The following is a 20,050-nucleotide window of genomic DNA, read 5'->3' on the forward strand; positions in this document are numbered from 1 at the left end:
TTACTTTCGAAGATGAAGAAGATGAAAAAACAGAAAATGACGATGGTGATGGTGATGATGGTTTGCTTGACAGCGGCAAACGTAGCACGTGGGCAACCGAAGCCCGGGTGCTCAGGCAGCTGTGGCAATCTCACCAACATCCCCTACCCTTTCGGCACATCTCTAGAATGCTCTTTCGACGAAACCTTTGTGATTTCTTGCAACGACACCACATATCAAAATGGAGGCCATCACAAACAAGCATACTTCCCCAACAGCTTCATACCCATCACCAACATATCACTCAGAGATCACGAATTGCGAGTGTCCGGTCCCATCGCCCGAGACTGTTACTACGCAGACAACGAGGAGTACGACCGCCACGCCGAGGTTGTCATGCAAACTAACTCCAAATTTCCAGTCTCAAGCAAGCGCAACGTGTTGGTCGCTATCGGGTGCGAAGCAATCGGGGCCATCGAAAGCCCGATAAATTACGATGCCTTGTTGAATAATGCAAACTTGAGCAGCTCCTCCGTGGGGAGGATGAGAGCTGGATGCTTGTCACTTTGCAGCCGAGTAGAGGAAGTGAAGAATGGGACTTGCTCTGGAGCTGGGTGTTGCCAGATATCCATAGCAGACGGCGTCATAGATTATTCTCTCATGGCTGAAAACTTGTTCAACCATTCCGACTTCAACCCCTGCGATTATTCTTTCGTTGTGGAAGTGGGCGCCTACAGCTTTTCGTCTCTTGATCTTGTAGACCTGCAGAAGAGAGAGTCTTTTCCTGTGGTGCTCGATTGGGCTGTCGGGAATTACCAGTCTTGTGAACAAGTCAACGACAGCAGTACTGCATGCCAGTCAAGGCATAGCGAATGCTACAATTCAACCAACGGCCCTGGCTATCGCTGCAAATGCCTGGAGGGTTTTCAAGGCAACCCTTACCTCGTTGATGGCTGCCAAGATATTAACGAGTGCGAGATTCGGAACCTCTGCGTTAGCCAAGCGACATGCCACAACAACGTTGGAGGAGTAGAATGCCATTGTCCGAAGGGACACATTGGAGACGGCTTGACAAGTGGAAAAGGTTGCATCCTAAAAGATGATAAATATCTAAGATTTGCTATTCCAATGGGTACGTAATTAAGTTTCTTAATCTTAATTATGTTCGTCATTTGTTAATTCACGAGTATAATATAAATATATATATGTGTATATAAAATAACATTGTATTTACTTGCTGCTCAGGTTTTTGCCTATGCCTTTTGGCGGTTCTTATAGGAGGTTTGTGGATCTACTGGGGACTAAAGAGAAGAAGGTTCATGAAGCTCAAAGAGAAATTCTTTAGACAAAACGGTGGCCTTCTGTTACAACAACAGCTCTCTGATCATAAAGGATCCATTGAGATGATTAAAATTTTTACTGCAGAGGAGCTCAAGAGGGCAACCAAGAACTATGATGAGAGTATGGTGCTTGGCCAAGGAAGTTTTGGAACAGTTTACAAAGGAACTCTGCTAGATAACAAGGTGGTTGCCATTAAGAAGTCCAAAGTCTGCGACAAGAATCAAATCGAGACTTTCATTAATGAGATGATTGTGCTTTCTCGAGTCAACCATCGCAATGTCGTCAAGCTTTTAGGTTGTTGTTTGGAGACAGAAGTGCCCCTGCTCGTTTATGAGTTCATCACAAACGGGACACTTTACAGCCACATCCATGACAGGAGCCAAGATTCTTGCTCAGCACTTTCATGGCAAATGCGTCTTAAAATTGCAACAGAAATTGCAGGGGCACTTGCCTACTTGCACTCTGAAACTTGTATACCTATCATACACAGAGATGTCAAGACTGCAAACATATTGTTGGACGAGGATTACATAGCAAAGATGTCTGACTTTGGAACTTCGAGGCTCATCCCGGTGGATGAAACTCAGTTGACAACGTTGGTGAGGGGAACATTTGGATATTTGGATCCAGAATATTCTCAGAGCAGCCAGCTAACAGAAAAGAGTGATGTTTATAGTTTTGGGGTTGTTTTGGTGGAGCTACTAACGGCTAAGCAGGTAATTTCTTTTGCAAGGCCAGAGCGCGAAAGAAATCTAGCAATATATTTTGTTTCTCAAATGAATGCAGATCGTTTGCTTGAAATTCTTGACGATCAAGTCCCCCTCAATGAAGAAATCATCGAGCAGCTAAGGGAAGTTGCTGACCTTGCAAGTAAGTGTTTGAGGATGAGAGGAGAGGAAAGACCTGCTATGAAGGATGTCACGGCAGAGTTAGAAAGAATAATGAATAATCTAGTTAATTAATACTAATTAGATATAAACTTAAGTCTCTAATGATCTATGTTTTCTGTTTAGGCAACTTAGCTCCTTTTTGAGGAGTTGATGTTTAACTGTTTAGTTAGCTAGGCCACTTAATATATGCTTCCTGTATTGTATGTTTCCGACCAGCTTTTGTGTTTCATTTTCCTCATGATCTCATCTCTCACATGAATGAGCTCTGTTTTGTAATTAGCTCTGTATCATGAATGATCAATTGATCAAACATTCTGAAATTGAGTTTATGTTTATTTGTTGATCTTGTCTTGAGGAAACCTGCATCATCAATTCCTCAGTACGATCCATTCATTTTCAGAGGCATCGAAATCACGTTCGAAAGCGAAACTACCAACACGAATAAATAACTCTACAAAATAGAATACCAAATTATAAAACCGACTTCTTGATGGATAAAAAAACAAACATTGTATCAATTATTTCCACCCTCATATAATTTCATCATTAGTTAATAGTGATAGGGGATACCAACATTAGAAGCATCGAAAAAAATCTATACTATAAATAAATTACTGTTAAAACAAATAAGGAACATAACAGAAAAGGCTGAATCAAAATTCAACCATTAAACTCCAGGTGAGCTGGATCCCACTGACTTCCAGAGCTTCACCCAATCCCCCATGGCATCAGCAGCACGAGCAAACATAGGATCTACCTTTCCCAACTGCTCCTTCACCGACTTTGCCATTTCGACAACACAGTCTTCGGCTGTAACAGCTGTTTGGGGTAACCTAACCGACTGAAAGAAAGGAACCACTTCCTCCATCAGCTTCACCCCTTCCCACTCTTTCTTCAAGCTTTCAATGGCATCACCTCTTTCCCTTCTCCATACATAAGGTATCCCACTTTTTACACCAAGTCCCAGGTGATCACATATAACCTTAACACACATTCCAGACCATATATCTTCCACTGTCTCCCACCTCAACTTTCCTTCCCCTGCCAACCTCAAAGCCGGGAACAAAGCTGGCCCCACAACCTCACGATTGAAAGCAATGTTGATACCACTTACAGGCATTAAGGACCTCACTGGAACAGTCATTACAGCATCCACATATCGAGAATTCCTCTGCTCTGGCTTGAGGGCCTGTGTTGGTGCATCATAGTCTGCCAGATTAAGCCACAGTCCACATGATAGCGCACATGTAACCCCACTCCTCAGACTAAATGGGTAACCACGAACAAAATCTGCCCCTTTCCGATAAGGATCATAGAGTGTGTTAAAAAAGAAAGGGGTAGCTGGAGCTTGAAGATTGGCAATATGCTGTGCCACTACATCTACTAAATCACCATTTGTGTCCCTAGCGGGAATGCAATCATCATCAATTGAGATAATATATTTTTTCCGAGATACTAGATAACCAAAGTACCTGCACGAGTAACCAGAGAAGAGAATGGAAGTGGAAGAGCCCACCACTCGGTCTATGTCAGACTTAGTAAAGACATCCACATTAAACCCTTCCGGAATGTGGAGCTCCCCATTCATATCAGGGTCTTTGACAATAATCAGGTGGAACTGGGAGAATACTGGTCTCCATTCATTCATGAATGGCTCCAGGTCGGAGTTGATTGCCGCAATCACGATGTCAACCTCATTATTGTTGATGCTTGTGTTAGACATCTTCAAACAGGCGTTGAGAGAACAAGAAACAACAAAACTTGTGTGGCCTTGTTTAATTAAAGGACCTTTGCCTTCAAAATGTTATACAATGTGCTCACACAACAACACCCAATCTCAAAACCTTTCAGAGCATCCTGCAATAGATACTTGAAGGTCAGAACTGAAGTGTGCCAAAAGCAGTTCAAGGGTTACAGGAAAGGCAGGACACTGGAAAATCTCAAACATAACTTACTGGTAGGAAAGACAGGGGTGAGGGTATGCCGAATATTAAGTGCCTGGATTAGTGAGAGGATTTCATCTTTGCCAGTTGCTTTGAAGAGCTTCAAGACTTTCTCATTTAGCTTTCCAGCTCTCAGAGTTTTCTGCCATGAAATTGAGTGTTACTGTAAGACGTTCATGTATACCAAATACGTAATTATAGAGGAAAGTAAAAGGGGTAAATAGAACGCTTAGAAAGGCAAAATGATGAAGGTATAGCAGCAAAAGTCAACAAATGTCCCAAAAGCCATATAGCAGCATAGAAGCCAGAAGTTAAAAACGACCACAGCACCAGACTACGAAAGAATAATATTCTGTTTTCTTTTGATTTGAAATGGAGCAGTGTTTGATCAAGTTGGGGTCCGGGGTAGGGGATGTCTTTTTCACTGTGCTAAATAAACTTTATCCATCAGTAATCAATCAATGGGAACAATTTTTTACAATATCTTGCAGCGTATTACAGAAATCTTGATCATTAATGTACAAGCAGTTCACATAGGTTCACGAGTGACCACGTGGACCCAGACGACAAACAGATCCAATATATGCATTGACAAAATCATCAGATTCAAACAATAGAAACCCAAAAAGGTAGAAATCCCTATAAAGAATCAGACCCTTCCTCCTCTGATCTGAGCACAAAAAACCCTAATCAAACAATCAAGCGAACCAAAGCAATCAAGTAACTTTGAATAACATACACCCAACCACCATTGGTTAACATGAAAAGTCTCAAAATTTATTATCGCACCAAATCAAGCCTGGCCGGTTCCCCATAACAGAAAGCAACCCATCTGGCGCCTCAAAGAAATTAAGAACAAGCATAGCAATTCATGTTAGCTGAATTAGAAAATAGAGGAAGACACAGAGAGAGAGAGAGAGAGAGAGAGAGAGAGAGAGAGAGAGAGTACCAGGAAGAGATCGATGAGAATGTGTTCAGGGAGAGTTGAGAGATCGGATATGCTGGATAGGTTGAAGAGAGCTGAGTCAATTGTGAGAGAGAGCAGAGAAGGCGGAGTTCTCATTCACTCATTCATATAAATATATTTGTGCGTACGCAAAGCTAAAATAGCCTAGAATTGGTCCAACGTGTTTTCTCCGAGATTGCAGACCGCAGAGAAGACGGTGAGAGAGAATGAAAAGAGGCCTTTGTTTTATAGTTTTGGAGATGAATCTGACACTGTTTTCTCCGTTCCAAGGTCAAGGCCCTCAAGGCCATTGGTTGCCTGTGTTGCTCACAACCGACACTTTCTCATTTTTTTATTTAAGATAATATATATTCCAATAAAGTTTACGTAGAAAACAATTGAAACCCAGTGGGCTTTTAAACCCTTGTGAAACTCAATGCCGTCCAGGTATTGCTGTTGGGTTGGATTGGGTTTCTAAAATTCGTTTTAATACACCCACCCAATTTAGTTACTACACCCAACGAGCAAATTTCCAATTTAGCTGTTCGTATAGTTTTGTTCGATTTAGGGCCGTTTAGAAACTTTCGCAAGTTTAGAGGGCAATTGAAGAAGCAAACAGCACGACATTCTTTTATCAAACGGCAGAACCAATTCTTTTACAAAGATTCAAAATACAGATAGTTTATGACTTTTCTGAGACTAAAACACACCACAATATTCTAACTAAAATGTTCTTGGCATAACATCTAACTGGAAAGTTGAAACAGATAAAACAATAAATCTACACGGGATCAATTCAGTCTAGTTTAACTCCAATTATGGACATGAGAAACCGAAGTTTGTCATTGACTTGTGCAAGATCAGGATGGTCACCAAATGATGCAGGAAGTTCCACACCAGTGAAGAGGTAAAGAGCCTTGAGTTCCTCTATGCATGTTGCATGGGGTGTGGCTTTGTATCCTACTATTCTTCGCATAGCATCAATCTGTCTCCATATTTTCGCCTCATCGTACGGTACCTGAAGATGCGCACCAACTCCATCAGCTAAGTGAAGTCAAATTAAATTTATAGAATAAAAACAATTTACAACCATAGATACACTTCATCAGCACAGTAATCACAGAAGTGATCAACAGTTTTTCCTTCTAAATGGGAAGTCAATGACTCAATAATCCGCACAACAGATCTTTTCTATCAACAACTCAAACGAAAATTAATCAACCCTTTTATCTGAGATTACCAAAAGAGACGTCACACCCATTATGTAATTGAATGGTGTCATGCAACAAAGAAGTAAATGTACTTGAGCATGCAGATGGACTCAAAAATAACAGTAAGAGGAGGAGAAATCGGTGTAGGGATAAGGATAAAGAATTCGAAATGGTGCAAGCGATACCCTATTTTATGATTGAAGTGGAGAATAATCAATGATAATAAGAGGAAAGAAAAGGCACATAACTTCCGCATTTGTTATACCTAATAAATTTTGAACTACAATATATATAGGGGTCCAAAGATGTATACATTAATCAAGCTCTAAAGTCTAACCCCGTTTGGATGCATGCTGACGTCCTTTCCAGAAGATATCACGGCATCTGTAGATTCATGTGCCCTGTGTGAAACAGGAAGCTCTGCGAAATCCGCACCTTCATCACCCCCATGACCTGAAGGTTCTCCAAAATTATCAGTTAATAATCATAGAATTAGTGGAGTGGGGAACAAATTTGTCCTAAGAGAAAGGATATGAAATTACTTTGATGATCATTTTTTATCTTTACCTTCAGAAGTTTCATAAGAATTATATTGCTGACCAGATACATTCTTCTCATCGAACAAATGAAGCCCACTTTCATCAGCAATCTCTCCTGCATCTACATTTGAGGAAACCACAGTTTCCTTCTCTCTGATCAACTGAAAATCTAAGTTATTGACATTATCCTCTGCTCTCCCTCCTTGTAGTACTATTTCCTCCTTGCTTATCACAGGCTTTTGCTTGTCTTCCACGATGCTGCTCATCACAGGCCTCAAATTTCTCGTTTCTGCCTCTAAAGTGTTGCCAACATCATTGGCTTCCCCTATGGGCTTCTCTGCCTTTGAATTATTGTCAGCATTCTTGCTTTCCAAAACACTCCCTATATCTCCAGTTGGTTTGACATGCCCAGAAACAGTAGTAGTGTTTGCATCGTTCACATGTTTCATTTCTTGGCGTTCTTGCATATCTTCACACTCTTTCGGAACTCTGCCTACTCCGCCGTCCATGGTACCAGTAGGTTTTTCTAATCTAATATCTGAAATTTTATCTTCAACTAGTATCTCTCTCTCTTCCGCATTCCAATCAAATTGTTGATCTCTTACCTCCTTACCCCCTTCAACTTCTCCTGTATACTGCTTTTCCAAATCCATTGCATTATCAGCATTGCCTTCATCCCTAATTTTTTCTAGAAATTCCCTTGTCTCTTCCACCAACTCCTCCTCTTCTGCAGTGTTACTTGCAGTTTCTTGATCCCCACTTTCATCCATTACTATGGCAGTCACTTCAATTGGTGTCAGTCCTATTTCCTCAGCACCCTCAACTACATTCGACACCAATCTGTACATGTCGCTGACTGAATTCTCATCTAGCAAGGTATCATCCTTATAATCCTGAATCAGTCCTTCAATATTCACCACATTAATGTTATCCAATATGAGCATTTCCTCCACATCCGTAGACTCACCAACATCCTCCTCATATCTATTTTCGTCTTCAGCAAAATATTCTTGTGCATTCTTCTTAACACCCTCTTGCACACACTCATCCCCCTCCTCAATTCTCCCTTCCTCAAAAATTTCATCATTTTCCTCCTCTACTAATTCGATTCTCATCTTGCCTCCTCCTAGTATACCCCCACTATCCCATCCTTCCTCCTTTTCGGTATCAATCTTTCCTCCCTGTTCCTCACCCTGCTCTTCTTCTTCTTCATCATCATTTGACATTAATGTGCCATTTTCCAACAAAAGAGGAGGTGTACTATAAGGAAGCAACTTACTCATGAGCTTCTTAGTGCAAGCATAACTTGCCAAGACAACGGCACACGGAACACAAAAGGCAAAGCCAATTGCTGAAATAACCACAAGCGGTGGAAGAACCAATGGTGCAGAAGAAATTACAATAGCAGTGACCAGAATTATTTTTCCAAGTCCCAATCCCTTGTTCATGATCCAACTCACCCTGTCACTGTTAGCTTCAGCCCAGTTGTCTTCAATCTCCGCCGCCTCCTCACTCGGGTCTCCCATCCTCTGTCTATATATAGCAACGAAATAAATTTGCAAGTTATTTGGTATTTCGGATTCCAAACGTACATATGAAGATAAATTGTTTCATTTGAATTGCTTGGAAATTGATCGAACAGAAAAAATAAAATTCAACACAAAAAAAAGTCTCCAACTATTGAAGGGCATCATCATCTAGCACGCAAGCTAGCCAAATAACACTAAACCAAGTAATGACAAATAACATTGAAGTAAACATGAGAATTACTCATGATTTTTCTAATCAAATTTTTAGTGATCAAATCAAAGAAATGTTGATGTGGTGCTCAGGAAAATGTAAGAAAAGTCGGAATTAAGGCGGCCAATGGATCAGAATGTCGAAATGAATTAACCACATTAACCATTAAATCTTGAATTTGATTCTTCCCCAGAAATATTAGTTCTAGAAATGAAGCAAATATATAAATCTTAAAGCGTAAACTTACCTGAATTTGGGGTTCTATTCTATGTATATGTAGCTGCTACTTAGCTTGACTTGATCTGTATCAGCTATGGTTTTGTAGATGACGGAAGCCACTCCTCATATGCAATGCATCATGCATGTTTATGGAGTTTTATAAACAGCTCTCTCAGACTCAGAGTCTCAAGTCATAAAACCCTAAGAAAAAGGACTCATACAAGAAGATAAAGCGGTTTAGAGCAGACGGCGGATTGACACGCGTCGGGAGAAGGGCATTGACAGTTACAGGCCAAGGACAAACGACAAGGCGAGTGCTTTTTATCTCATCTGCTACTGCTACTGCTACTGCTTTTGCTTTACCCTATTGCATGCAGCATGCAGTATGCAGTGCGGCGGCTGATGATAATAATTGATCAACTCTCCACGTGGCTGCATACAACAACACCACCTACACCTCCGCCTCTGACTAGGCAGGCAAATCTTGTTATTGAGCATTCCATATAATACTTGCTATTTTAAACAAAATTATATATATGTAACATGTGTATTGCGGTTAAGTTTAATGTGTTACATATTTTAATTACATGTGAGTTAAGTTAGTTGATTAAAACAATGTGTTCGTCTTTTCCTTTCAAATTTAAATAAAGACTTATGGAAAAGTATATTTTTAAAATGACTAGTAATAGTTATAACTGCGCATATGTTATACTGGTAACATGCCCTGAAGAAATTTCTCTTAATTAGCAGAAGTAAGAAAATATTTACATATGTTCATAACTATTTATATTATACGATTCCATGCTATAACTGATAGAAATGCAATGGTTCGCCAACAATGGAAAGATGTTATAGGTTGTTGATTTAATTTAAAAATTACAATAACAAGTCGTGGTAGATGAATTTAAAACTATTTTGCAAATAATATATGAGGGATAGGTTAGTTGGTCACTTCAATAAGTCCGGTTCCTTTGAATTCCTCTCCATCTAAATTAGATTAATTAGATTAGACTATCGTTTGTATAAAAATTCAATTTTCAACAAATTACTGCGTGGCTGATAGGTTTGCCTTAATTGGGCTGAGATTGGGCTGAGATTGTACACGAGTTCTAGGCCCAGGTAGTCGTTAACATGTTATGGAGTAGGAGTAGGAGTAGTGTTTTTCTTGTTTTGTTTGGTTCCTTTGCAATAAGTAGAAACTGACCAAGGCGAGTAGGGTAGGCAAATAACAGGGTCCAAACAGACTCATCCTCAACACAAACGGTAGCTGAAGACACTCACCAAAACCCTAAAAACACACTCTTTCTCCTTCGTCTCACTACTGCGCCCTCTCAATCTCTGGCTTCTCTGTGACGCATCTCTCTAAACAAGGAGAAGACAAAACATGGGGGACGTCATGGTGTTGAACGACATAGAGGCGACGGCGGCCCGAATCGGAATCGACCTCTCGCAGCTGGACCTCGATTCCATTCGTCTCCCTCCTGGTGAAGATTTTGGCATTATCAGGTAACCCTGGCTCAAACCTAAAACCCTATCCCTGCCACATAAAATTATTTATAGCAAGATTTGGCTGTATGGAATTCAAATTTCTCTGTGTTGTCTATGTAGCATGCTTTAGACGATTTTTAATTTATTTATTTATTTATTTATGGTTGCGTAGCGATGATGAGGATATATACCAAGAAGAAAATTCGGAGCTGGACTCAGGGTTTGGCAACATAATTGTTGTTGATAACCTCCCGGTGGTTCCTAAAGAAAAGTACGAGAAGCTTGAAAATGTCATTCGTAAAATTTACAGTCAGATTGGTCTTATCAAGGACGATGGGTTTTGGATGCCACTTGATCCCGAAACCCAAAAAACATTGGGCTATTGCTTCATCGAGTATAATACTCCTCAGGTATCTTTGTCTCTTAAAAATTAACTATTTATGTGTTCTTTTGTGCTCCGAATGAATTTTCACCAATTGATACATAAGTGTAATCATTAACCATCACTTGGGTTCAAAACTATGTTTAAATACGTGAACAATTGAATTGAGATATGACCATGTGTTAATGTAATTTTAGGAAGCTGAGCTTGCCAAGGAGAAGACTCATGGATACAAATTGGACAGGTCACATATTTTTGCTGTCAGCATGTTTGACGACTTTGATAGGTTCATGAAAGTTCCAGATCAATGGGCCCCTCCAGAAAGTAATCCGTACAAGCCAGGGGTAATTATGCTCTGATCCATCACTTCTTTGTACATCGTGAATTAGGTATTTTTAGGCTCTGGTATTTATTGTGCTATCTACTTGGACATCTTTACAGGAGAATCTTCAACAATGGCTTACTGATGAAAAGGCCCGAGATCAGCTTGTGATTCGTGCTGGTTCGGATACTGAAGTTTTGTGGAATGATGCACGGCACTTGAAGCCTGAGCCTGTTTACAAGCGTGCTGTGAGTGGATATCATATCTCAAATTATATATTTTTTCCTCAAAACAGTCACCTTTTGTCTTATATAATTATTTAGGGTTTAGGGTAAATGATCATCTCTGTCTCCTGTTACAGTTCTGGACGGAAAGCTTTGTGCAATGGTCCCCTCTCGGGACGTATTTGGCCACTATTCACAGACAGGGTGCTGCTGTTTGGGGAGGTGCCTCTACCTTTAATCGTCTGATGCGTTATGCTCATCCCCAGGTTATTTTTGGTTTTTGGTTTCCAATTTAATTAGTATGTTGTAATTTTTCTTTCTTGGTCCTCAACTCTAACTGTCAACTGCAGGTTAGACTGATTGATTTCTCACCTGGTGAGAAATATTTGGTGACCTACAGCAGCCATGAACCAAGCAATCCTCGTGATGCAAATGTGAGTTCTTTAGATAATGTGATTTATTGCTTTTATTTTTGCCTTGCTTCCATTACTAATGTGAAGTTATTTTATAGAGGGTTGTGATAAACATTTTTGATGTGAGAACTGGAAAAGTAATGAGAGATTTTAAAGGAACTCCAGATGATTTTGCAATTGGAGGTACTGGAGGTGTTGCTGGGGTGTCTTGGCCGGTGTTCAAGTAATTTTTCTATGCCACTAATCTACAGTGTGATTTTGAGTGTTTTGAGTGTAACTTGGCATGCTTAACTTTTTCATTTATAATATTTTCAGATGGGCTGGCGGAAAAGATGATAAGTATTTTGCCAGAATGGGCAAAAATGTTATCTCTGTTTATGAAACAGAAACATTTTCACTTGTAGACAAAAAGTCCATGAAGGTTGAGAATGTTATGGACTTCAGCTGGTCACCAACTGATCCGATTCTTGCTCTATTTGTTCCAGAATTGGGTGGTGGCAACCAACCTGCTAGGGTGCGCATTCTTGTTTCATTTGACTGGCTGTTTTCCTAGATTTGGTATTTTGTTTTTGTCCTTTTATTATTTCACTGTACTATGTGAACTAATGCTTCACATTGATACAAATAGGTGAGTCTTGTTCAAATCCCCAATAAAGAGGAGTTGAGGCAAAAGAATCTTTTCAGTGTCAGTGATTGCAAAATGTACTGGCAAAGCAACGGGGAGTATCTTGCTGTTAAAGTTGACCGGTATACAAAAACAAAGAAAAGCACATACACAGGCTTTGAGCTTTTCCGAATCAAAGAGCGAGACATCCCCATCGAGGTTTTGGAGCTTGAGAATAAGAATGACAAGATCATTGCATTTGCTTGGGAGCCCAAGGGCCATAGGTTTGCAGTTATTCATTGTGATAATACAAGCTCAAATAACAACCCAAGGCCCGATGTAAGTTTCTACTCCATGCGTAGTGGTCACAATACAGGCCGTGTTTCAAAGCTCACTACTTTGAAAGGGAAGCAAGCAAATGCTCTTTTCTGGTCACCTTCAGGGCGCTTTATAATACTCGCAGGATTGAAAGGTTTCAATGGGCAGCTGGAGTTTTACAATGTGGATGAGCTTGAAACCATGGCTACTGCCGAGCATTTTATGGCAACTGATATTGAATGGGATCCTACTGGAAGGTAAAATTTTGGATATGTTACTATTTAGCAAAGAATTTTACTTGTCTTGATTTTGACATGTTAGCTTTTGCTTTCAGATATGTTGCTACTGCAGTGACTTCAGTTCATGAGATGGAGAATGGTTTCAACATATGGTCCTTCAACGGCAAGCTACTTTATAGGATACTAAAGGATCATTTTTTTCAGGTAATGCCATTTGAGAGTATGCACTAACTTTTATCTGCAGGCTCTTTGTTTTGGACGTTTCACTTGGTGTTTAAATAACTGTAATCATGTGTATTAAATCAAGATCCTTACATCAACAAAAGCAAAATTATTTGAGGGATCCCTCAATGGAAGGTGACTATATATATATATGTATGTATTTGATGAAGTTTGTTGATAGTTTGGAAGTACCACATGCATCGTAGTGTCCTTTGTGACAAAGGATAAATTCCAATTGAAATAGATGTCATTCCTGTGGTGTCTAGTTTTTTTAAAATTTCTGTTTTGTAATTGATATTAGTAGGCATTTGTTTTGGTTATGTATTCTTTCCCTGTCTCAATTACATGTTTTAACTGCTTAGCCCAAACAAAAAGAAAAGAGAAGGAGGTAGATGTTCTAATCATTTGCGGGACACTTGTTTTCTTCTTATTTGTTATAGTTCTTATGGCGCCCAAGGCCACCATCATTCCTGACTCCTGAGAAAGAGGAGGAGATTGCAAAGAACTTGAAAAAGTACAGCAAGAAGTATGAGGCCGAGGACCAGGATGTGTCAATGTTTTTGAGTGAGCAGGATCGTGAGAAGAGGAGGATGTTGAAGGAAGAGTGGGAGAAATGGGTGGCTGAGTGGAAGCGGTTGCATGAAGAAGACAAATTGGAGAGGCAAAAGCTCAGAGAAGGAGAAGCAAGTGATGAAGAAGAGGAGTACGAGGCTAAAGATATTGAGGTTGAAGAGACATTGGACGTTTCAGAGGAGGTCGTTTCTTTTGAAGATTGAGTGTTATTTAGATTATAGTTTTGCAGCTTATGAATCTGTCTTAGATTTTATCTTTTGAACACTGTATAACTACATCCTTAGATTATGCCAAGAGCTTCCGGATCAATTTTGATTTTGTTCCATGTTCTGTTTTTGTTTATGAACTGAAATTGATTGATCCAATTATTTAAGTTTGTTTCACACTTTCAGCGGCATATGTTGTTTTATGTTCATGTATTTCTGGAATTATGGATTTACTTATAATCTTTTTGCACGAAAATCCGATTTTGGAAAATGTTTCGATTGTAATATCTGAACTAATATGAAGTTTATGCCATCCCCCGAGTCTTTTATAAAACGAACTGAAGGGACATTTTCGATATTGTTCGTCTCCCTAGCATTTTCCTTTTATTTTCCGATGAAATGGAGTGGTAAACAACCCAGACACAGGACCGAAAACAACTAAAAGCAAATAAAAAAAGAAGAAAAAATTGTTTTTATTTTTGTCGGTCGACCCAATCCCATGCCGAACGACCCATGAAATGACTTATGAACACTTGGGCCTGGTCATTGTTATCCAAATTTCCAAGGCCCGGGCCCACCAAGTCTTTCCCGATTGCCCATGTAATTCCCGGAAAGACTCGAGTGTTTTGCACGTGCACCACCACTTATACCGAAAGCTTGCTAAGCTCTTCCCTAGTCTCGGGAAGAAAAGGGAGACCCAAAAACTCAAATTTCTTTGTGTTTCGAATTGATTTGGAGCAGTACTTTGATAGAACGAGAACATGAAGATTGTTCGCAAGGACCTTGTTCCAGGCGGACCCGGAAGCGTTAAGGTACTGTTACTATTATTATGATGATTATCGTAATTGTTAGTTAGTTTTTGTTGGTTTGGGTGTAAGCATTTTTGTGTGGAAACAATTAGTGTTAATCTTTATTCTGAGTTGAATTTTGGCTAACTTTGGAATTGGTGGGTGTGGCAGATGATACCGGTCGATTCCGATGATCTATGGTATGCTTATAATTTGATTGCTCCAGGAGACATAGTTATGGCTGTCACTGTTAGGTAAAGTCCTTTTTCTTTTAGTATCACTTTGCAATCGATGTGAGTGGTATCTTTCTATGTGTCTTAGTGTATATTTGCTTATATGCATAGAGGTTATCCTGATTGCTTGCATGATATTCTCTTTTACATAACTCGTGCTCAGAAACCTGTTTGAATAAAATAACATGTATCCAGTAGAAATTTTCTTGACAACCATATACATTCTGTAATAGGAAAGTTCTGAGAGAAAGTGCTTCTGGTGGAAGAGATGCAGAGCGTGTGAAACTGAAGTTAGAGATAAAAGTTGAGGAGGTAATGGAGAAAAGTTAGATCCAATTTCATAAGGGTTGGTTGTGCATGTGTGTGTAACGAAGTTTTCTTAAGATGCTTTTTGTTTCATATTATGTTCTTCTTCCCCATATTCCTATTAGGTTGCTGATTATGACAAAGTAGGAGCTGTCTTGCGTATACGTGGAAAGAATATCCTGGAGAATGAATATGTAAAGGTAATTGTGGCCTTATGTTGATTTATAAACTGATGATTTGGAAATTTTTAAGTTCTTTAAGTTTTTCGTCTTCTTATTATAGATAGGAGCATTTCACACTTTGGAACTTGAGCTGCAGCGACCTTTTGTGTTAAGAAAGGCATGCTTTTCTTTAATCCATACAAATTATAACAAGCCATATTTTCTTTTTCGGTGTTGAATTCTTTTAAGACTATGCTGTATAAAATCTGTTAGGCAATGTGATGACTTGTGGCATGCTATGTCGTATGTTTTAGGATGTCTGGGACTCATTGGCCTTGCACGAACTCAATCAAGCCTCTGGTATGCCCTCTTTTTCCCCTTTTCTCTTTTAAATGATTCTTTTATATTCTTAAGTTAGTAGTACTCTTTTTCTTGTGGTATTGACCAATTAATCTTAAAAATTGTCTCATGCCTGTCTTCATCATTGACTCTAGCCCTATGCTAGGTTATTAGGGATGGAGGTTGATGTTTAGGGTCCAATCTCTACTGGGTGCATTCCTAAGTTGTGGCCAAAAAAAGAAAGAATAAGTATTGTTTAACATGGTAGGATTGATAAGAAAAACTAACTTGATGCCAAAATTAGCCGTCACATAAATGGCAATTTAGAAGTGCTTAATCTTGGAAGTGTCATCTAGGTTACCAAGTATGAACGCTGAAGAATTTGAAATCAACCTTTTATGTGATGGTCTTGTATCTACAATTTTCAGATCCTGCTGCAAGTGCTGATCTAGCTGTGATCTTAATGCAAGAAGGATTAGCACATGTTCTCCTTGTTGGTAAAAGGTGTGTCTGACTTCATTCGGGACATGCGTCCTTGTTTGAGTTTTGTGCTACACTATCAGTTGATGGTCTCCATGGACAATTTCAAGCCTATTTGATAACTACTTGAATAATCAGGCACATTATTCACTCTAGTTTTCATTCACACCTATTCTTCTGGTAGTTATTTGCATTAGGATCTTGGTAATATCCTTGAAATGTGTGCTAGGAAACTGCATGACAGACTGGTCAATGTTTTTACGAAAATGTGGACTTTGAAAATCTCAGTTATAAAAAGCTCAAAATCCAGATCATGCATGTGTACACTGTTATCCTATATTACTTACTATGTTCCTGCATTGACGACCTTATGCGACTAATGTTTTTGCAACTAATTATATCAGCATGACAATCACTCGTTCACGGATAGAAACTTCAATTCCTCGCAAGCATGGACCTGCCATTGCAGGTTATGAGTCGGTACGCTTCTTTTTCTTTCAGAATTTATATTTCCCGAAATGAAGTTATCCGGTAAGACAGATGTTCTGATAATTTCAGTAAATATTGTATCACTAATATCTTTGTGTCTTCTACAGGCTTTGAGTAAGTTCTTTGAGAATGTATTACAGGTAATTTCTAGTTGAGTTTTATTTCTGAAGCTCCTTACACTTTCAAACATAGCTTGCCTGTATTGTAACAGGTGTCTATATCTTGCAGGCTTTCTTGAAGTATGTTGATTTCAGTGTTGTCCGCTGTGCTGTGATTGCAAGTCCAGGTTTCACAAAGGTGTGGTATGAGTCCGTATGAATTAAAATCCCATTAAAAGTTAGTTTACTTGTGGACTATATAGTAGCACTACAAATAGTGCTTTCTTATGAAATACTAATGATGTAATGTCATGTGCTTCAGGATCAGTTTCATCGTCACCTATTGTTGGAGGCAGAAAGAAGACAGCTGAGATCTATTATTGAAAACAAGTCGCGGATAATTCTTGTGCATACAAGCTCGGGTTACAAGTATGGTCATGTGTTATTTATAGTATCAATCTCCTGATATTTCTGATGGAAAATTGACCTTTCATAATTCCCTGCCCATAACTAAAATCGACAATGTTGCATTGCCCTCGACAAGCCTAAGAATGGTTTAAATCAAAACTACTTCTTTATTTTTCTGTAAAATGTTCCGGATTTTACCCTTTTATCATTTTCATTTTCCACTGGATCACTTTGTTGGAGTGGTCCACATTTCATGTTAGTCTAGCGACTACGGATTAATGCGTTTCATGATTTTTATCGCTGCAATTGGTGTTACGTTTTTAGTGAGCGATCCCCAGCATGAGCTGGCAACATATCATGTATATCACTTTCTTAAAGAGTAACTGGGGCCTTATCAATTCATAAATCCAGTACGTGTGATCCTTATTTTCTCAGAAAGCGGAAAAAGAAAAAAGCAATTCCTATTTAATATTGTTGCTGGCCTATGCTGCATTGTTCTTCTATTGTTTTGAATCTTATTCACATCTGTGCATTTTATCTTCTTGCAATGACAGGCATAGTTTGAGGGAGGTTCTGGATGCTCCAAATGTTATGAATATGATTAAAGATACTCAAGCAGCACAAGAGGTACAATACCCAATTTGGTTAATTTTGCAACTTCTTCACTTTTCATTGCCAAAATAAAAAAGTAAAAGAAAGAAACTTATTTCCCGCTTTGTTTCGAAGAAGAACTGTACAGGTCCATCCATCCTACATGTCTACATCAAATAATAATGAAAAGAAAATGAGAACTTATGCATCTTGTCTGTCTGTTGGTGGTTCAACAACACTGATATGATTGCATGTGGTGATCACTATTGGTATACAGTTACATGATGTACTGTGCCCTTCTTTTTCAGGTCCGAGTTCTCCAAGATTTCTTCGGCATGCTTTCAAATGTCAGGTTCTAAAACTGAAATGTCGATTTTGTGGCTTTATTTTTAAGGTTATAATTGGATGCTAACTGACGATCCTTTGGAACAATGATTGGAGGTTTAATCTTGATAAGCATGTGCACAAAGTCAATAATTAGGTGAAGACTGAAAAAAAACGTGGGATTTACCTCTTTATGTGCACTGAAATTTGATTGATTCCATGATATCTTGTGACTGGCAGACATCACTTAAAACAAGGTCTTTGCTAAGGGATTCATGTATAGGTAGGTAGATACAGAAAAAGATTTGAACATGTTAACATGGTCATAATTAAGAAGACTAAGATTAGAATGGAGAGTAACAGCCACAAATGAGCAACAAGGAAACTTCAATTCAGTGGTCGCACCCTCCAACCCAAAAGTCAATTTATGTGTGTCTGATAGTTTGTGTAATGGATAAATCTCTGTAGTTTTTACTTGTCGGAAGTATTCATTATATTATTTATTGTAGTTGTGTTATCTTTTCGTTTTCCAACATTGTCAAGCATTTAACACAGTGATTGAATTGTTCTTGTTATTCTGCAGGATCCAGATCGTGCATGCTATGGACCAAAGCATGTTGAAGTTGCTCATGAACGAATGGCTATCCAAACCCTTTTGATAACAGATGAACTCTTCAGGTTAGTTTCTGGGTTTTCTGTCCAGCTAATTGAGAAGTAGTGCCACATTATGTTATTTTTGATAATAAAGTTCTATATTACATAGATGTTCAAAGCATGTTTTCTGAAATCAACACAGTTATTTACATTGCATTTCCTTCAATTCTTTTGTGTTTTATTTTACTTTTCGGGGGAGGGAAAAAGTTTTGTACTTGGTACAAAAACTGCTGCATAAATCTATTATTAGCTTTAGATTCAAAAGACGCTAATTTGCTTGATGGCTTGGCGGATGTTGTTTTTGCTTGGAAAGGGCGTGGTCTGGGAGATTTGTTACTCCTTAACCTGAAACCTAACATGCCGAGGTTTACTGGCACATTCATACTCGCTAGCAGTTCTAGTTGATTAGGTACTTGTGCACTCTCTAAATAAGTTACTCATGCACCGATCACTGTTAAAGCTTTGTGGTTATGTTCACACTCATGCACATACATCTTGTCGTAATTCCATTAATGAGTAAATTTAAGATGCCCTGGTGCCTGCCCCTCTTGTTTCCTTTACCATACTGATTCTTTACTAATAATGAAATGGTCCAACATGGTCTTTCCGTTACAGGAAAATGTGGAGAAATGTATGTAAGTTTAAGGGGGTGTAACTTTAACATTTTCTTGATGGACAGGAATGCGGATGTAGTAGCAAGGCAAAAGTATGCCAATTTGGTGAAATCAGTGAAGGATTCAGGGGGCACTGTTCATATTTTTTCTTCTTTGCATGTTTCAGGAGAACGTGAGTACTTTACATTGTTCATACAAATGCTGCTTTAAGTATCTGACCCTCTTTTTAGACATACTTTACTGAACTAACTTTCTAATTATCTTATCAATGAACAGAACTGGCACAAATAACTGGGATCGCTGCAATCCTTCGTTTCCCTCTACCAGACCTAGACGACATAGAGATGTAATGGAACAAGTGATCTGTTGGAAATTATCAGTCGTGTGTTGTAGATCATAGTTAGGTATAAGTTATGTACTATTTTGGCCAATGCTTTGTACACCTACACAAATAACAATTGTAACATCTAGGGGAAAGCTGCAAAGGTGGAGATGCTTGAAGCCTTGAGGATGAGTTTTGTTGGCGTTGGGTAGTTTGATTGGCTTAGCAATTAGTTTGCTTGCATACAACGGAGTCTTTTAATTTGTTTGACCGATGACTCCTTGTTAAAGTGTTACAAATATTCTTTATATCGTATTGAGTAAAGTATATATTTACTTTAATTTGAGTGCCCCCATTGTTTGTTTTAATATGAGAGAAACTTCTTCCTTTTACAAATCTTGTTTTCCATTTATAATAAAAAATGATGAGGAGATTGAAAATTTT

At 38.8% G+C, this 20,050-nt stretch overlaps 6 protein-coding genes across 9 annotated transcripts; 3 read left to right on the forward strand and 3 right to left on the reverse strand.

Moving 5' to 3' along the window:
* LOC18774300 (wall-associated receptor kinase 2) lies at positions 8-2,282 on the forward strand. Its single transcript, XM_020565927.1, has 3 exons — positions 8-482; positions 528-1,111; positions 1,225-2,282. Exons 1-3 carry the CDS (start codon positions 13-15, stop codon positions 2,280-2,282), a joined length of 2,112 nt encoding a protein of 703 aa, XP_020421516.1. The 5' UTR covers positions 8-12.
* On the reverse strand, positions 2,675-5,340 carry LOC18775443 (probable UDP-arabinopyranose mutase 5). Its single transcript, XM_007205399.2, has 3 exons — positions 5,103-5,340; positions 4,166-4,295; positions 2,675-4,067 (listed from the first exon to the last, which is right to left on the reverse strand). The coding sequence occupies exon 3, from the start codon at positions 3,931-3,933 to the stop codon at positions 2,878-2,880; it is 1,056 nt and encodes a 351-aa protein (XP_007205461.1). The 5' UTR covers positions 3,934-4,067; positions 4,166-4,295; positions 5,103-5,340; the 3' UTR covers positions 2,675-2,877.
* Positions 3,585-5,417, reverse strand: LOC109949572. Its single transcript, XM_020565603.1, has 3 exons — positions 5,103-5,417; positions 4,166-4,295; positions 3,585-4,067 (listed from the first exon to the last, which is right to left on the reverse strand). Exons 1-3 carry the CDS (start codon positions 5,214-5,216, stop codon positions 4,048-4,050), a joined length of 264 nt encoding a protein of 87 aa, XP_020421192.1. The 5' UTR covers positions 5,217-5,417; the 3' UTR covers positions 3,585-4,047.
* On the reverse strand, positions 5,703-9,012 carry LOC18772435. Of its 2 annotated transcripts, none has more exons than XM_020565604.1 (4): positions 8,837-9,012; positions 6,878-8,382; positions 6,648-6,763; positions 5,703-6,117 (listed from the first exon to the last, which is right to left on the reverse strand). In XM_020565604.1, the coding sequence occupies exons 2-4, from the start codon at positions 8,373-8,375 to the stop codon at positions 5,896-5,898; spliced, it is 1,836 nt and encodes a 611-aa protein (XP_020421193.1). In that variant the 5' UTR covers positions 8,376-8,382; positions 8,837-9,012; the 3' UTR covers positions 5,703-5,895. The 2 variants fall into 2 exon arrangements, with proteins under 2 accessions (XP_020421193.1, XP_007207861.1); XM_007207799.2 differs by having other exon boundaries at positions 6,624-6,763.
* On the forward strand, positions 9,990-13,990 carry LOC18774750 (eukaryotic translation initiation factor 3 subunit B). Its single transcript, XM_007207995.2, has 11 exons — positions 9,990-10,314; positions 10,469-10,706; positions 10,876-11,022; positions 11,120-11,248; positions 11,362-11,490; positions 11,575-11,658; positions 11,736-11,860; positions 11,953-12,151; positions 12,266-12,816; positions 12,894-13,002; positions 13,461-13,990. Exons 1-11 carry the CDS (start codon positions 10,193-10,195, stop codon positions 13,794-13,796), a joined length of 2,169 nt encoding a protein of 722 aa, XP_007208057.1. The 5' UTR covers positions 9,990-10,192; the 3' UTR covers positions 13,797-13,990.
* Positions 14,437-19,959, forward strand: LOC18774943 (protein PELOTA 1). Of its 3 annotated transcripts, XM_007205292.2 has the most exons (16): positions 14,437-14,611; positions 14,759-14,841; positions 15,054-15,132; positions 15,252-15,326; positions 15,409-15,465; positions 15,602-15,647; positions 16,055-16,130; positions 16,511-16,586; positions 16,703-16,735; positions 16,824-16,892; positions 17,016-17,122; positions 17,656-17,728; positions 18,001-18,039; positions 18,600-18,694; positions 19,350-19,456; positions 19,561-19,959. In XM_007205292.2, the coding sequence occupies exons 1-16, from the start codon at positions 14,561-14,563 to the stop codon at positions 19,632-19,634; spliced, it is 1,140 nt and encodes a 379-aa protein (XP_007205354.1). In that variant the 5' UTR covers positions 14,437-14,560; the 3' UTR covers positions 19,635-19,959. The 3 variants fall into 3 exon arrangements, with proteins under 3 accessions (XP_007205354.1, XP_007205353.1, XP_020420666.1); XM_007205291.2 differs by lacking the exon at positions 15,409-15,465; XM_020565077.1 differs by lacking the exon at positions 19,561-19,959 and having other exon boundaries at positions 18,001-18,044.

The sequence above is a fragment of the Prunus persica genome, chromosome G6, assembly GCF_000346465.2.
Source record: "Prunus persica cultivar Lovell chromosome G6, Prunus_persica_NCBIv2, whole genome shotgun sequence".
Taxonomy (NCBI): Eukaryota; Viridiplantae; Streptophyta; class Magnoliopsida; order Rosales; family Rosaceae; genus Prunus; species Prunus persica.

What these genes read in the sequence shown, in the direction of transcription:
- LOC18774300 (XM_020565927.1), top strand. Translation starts at nt 13, where the DNA reads ATGAAGAAGATGAAAAAACAGAAAATGACGATGGTGATGGTGATGATG. An exon ending in CCGATAAATTACGATGCCTT is followed by an intron (nt 483 to 527) that starts GTTGAATAATGC and finishes GGGGAGGATGAG; the next exon opens with AGCTGGATGCTTGTCACTTT. An exon ending in AAGATTTGCTATTCCAATGG is followed by an intron (nt 1,112 to 1,224) that starts GTACGTAATTAA and finishes CTTGCTGCTCAG; the next exon opens with GTTTTTGCCTATGCCTTTTG.
- LOC18775443 (XM_007205399.2), bottom strand. Translation starts at nt 3,933, where the DNA reads ATGTCTAACACAAGCATCAACAATAATGAGGTTGACATCGTGATTGCG.
- LOC109949572 (XM_020565603.1), bottom strand. Translation starts at nt 5,216, where the DNA reads ATGAGAACTCCGCCTTCTCTGCTCTCTCTCACAATTGACTCAGCTCTC. An exon ending in TTCTCATCGATCTCTTCCTG is followed by an intron (nt 4,296 to 5,102) that starts GTACTCTCTCTC and finishes ATTTCATGGCAG; the next exon opens with AAAACTCTGAGAGCTGGAAA. An exon ending in CACCCCTGTCTTTCCTACCA is followed by an intron (nt 4,068 to 4,165) that starts GTAAGTTATGTT and finishes TATCTATTGCAG; the next exon opens with GATGCTCTGAAAGGTTTTGA.
- LOC18772435 (XM_020565604.1), bottom strand. Translation starts at nt 8,375, where the DNA reads ATGGGAGACCCGAGTGAGGAGGCGGCGGAGATTGAAGACAACTGGGCT. An exon ending in TTCTTATGAAACTTCTGAAG is followed by an intron (nt 6,764 to 6,877) that starts GTAAAGATAAAA and finishes GAGAACCTTCAG; the next exon opens with GTCATGGGGGTGATGAAGGT. An exon ending in TCAGCATGCATCCAAACGGG is followed by an intron (nt 6,118 to 6,647) that starts GTTAGACTTTAG and finishes GCGCATCTTCAG; the next exon opens with GTACCGTACGATGAGGCGAA.
- LOC18774750 (XM_007207995.2), top strand. Translation starts at nt 10,193, where the DNA reads ATGGGGGACGTCATGGTGTTGAACGACATAGAGGCGACGGCGGCCCGA. An exon ending in GAAGATTTTGGCATTATCAG is followed by an intron (nt 10,315 to 10,468) that starts GTAACCCTGGCT and finishes ATGGTTGCGTAG; the next exon opens with CGATGATGAGGATATATACC. An exon ending in TGCGTTATGCTCATCCCCAG is followed by an intron (nt 11,491 to 11,574) that starts GTTATTTTTGGT and finishes TGTCAACTGCAG; the next exon opens with GTTAGACTGATTGATTTCTC.
- LOC18774943 (XM_007205292.2), top strand. Translation starts at nt 14,561, where the DNA reads ATGAAGATTGTTCGCAAGGACCTTGTTCCAGGCGGACCCGGAAGCGTT. An exon ending in GTTCTCCTTGTTGGTAAAAG is followed by an intron (nt 16,131 to 16,510) that starts GTGTGTCTGACT and finishes TAATTATATCAG; the next exon opens with CATGACAATCACTCGTTCAC. An exon ending in TTTGCATGTTTCAGGAGAAC is followed by an intron (nt 19,457 to 19,560) that starts GTGAGTACTTTA and finishes ATCAATGAACAG; the next exon opens with AACTGGCACAAATAACTGGG.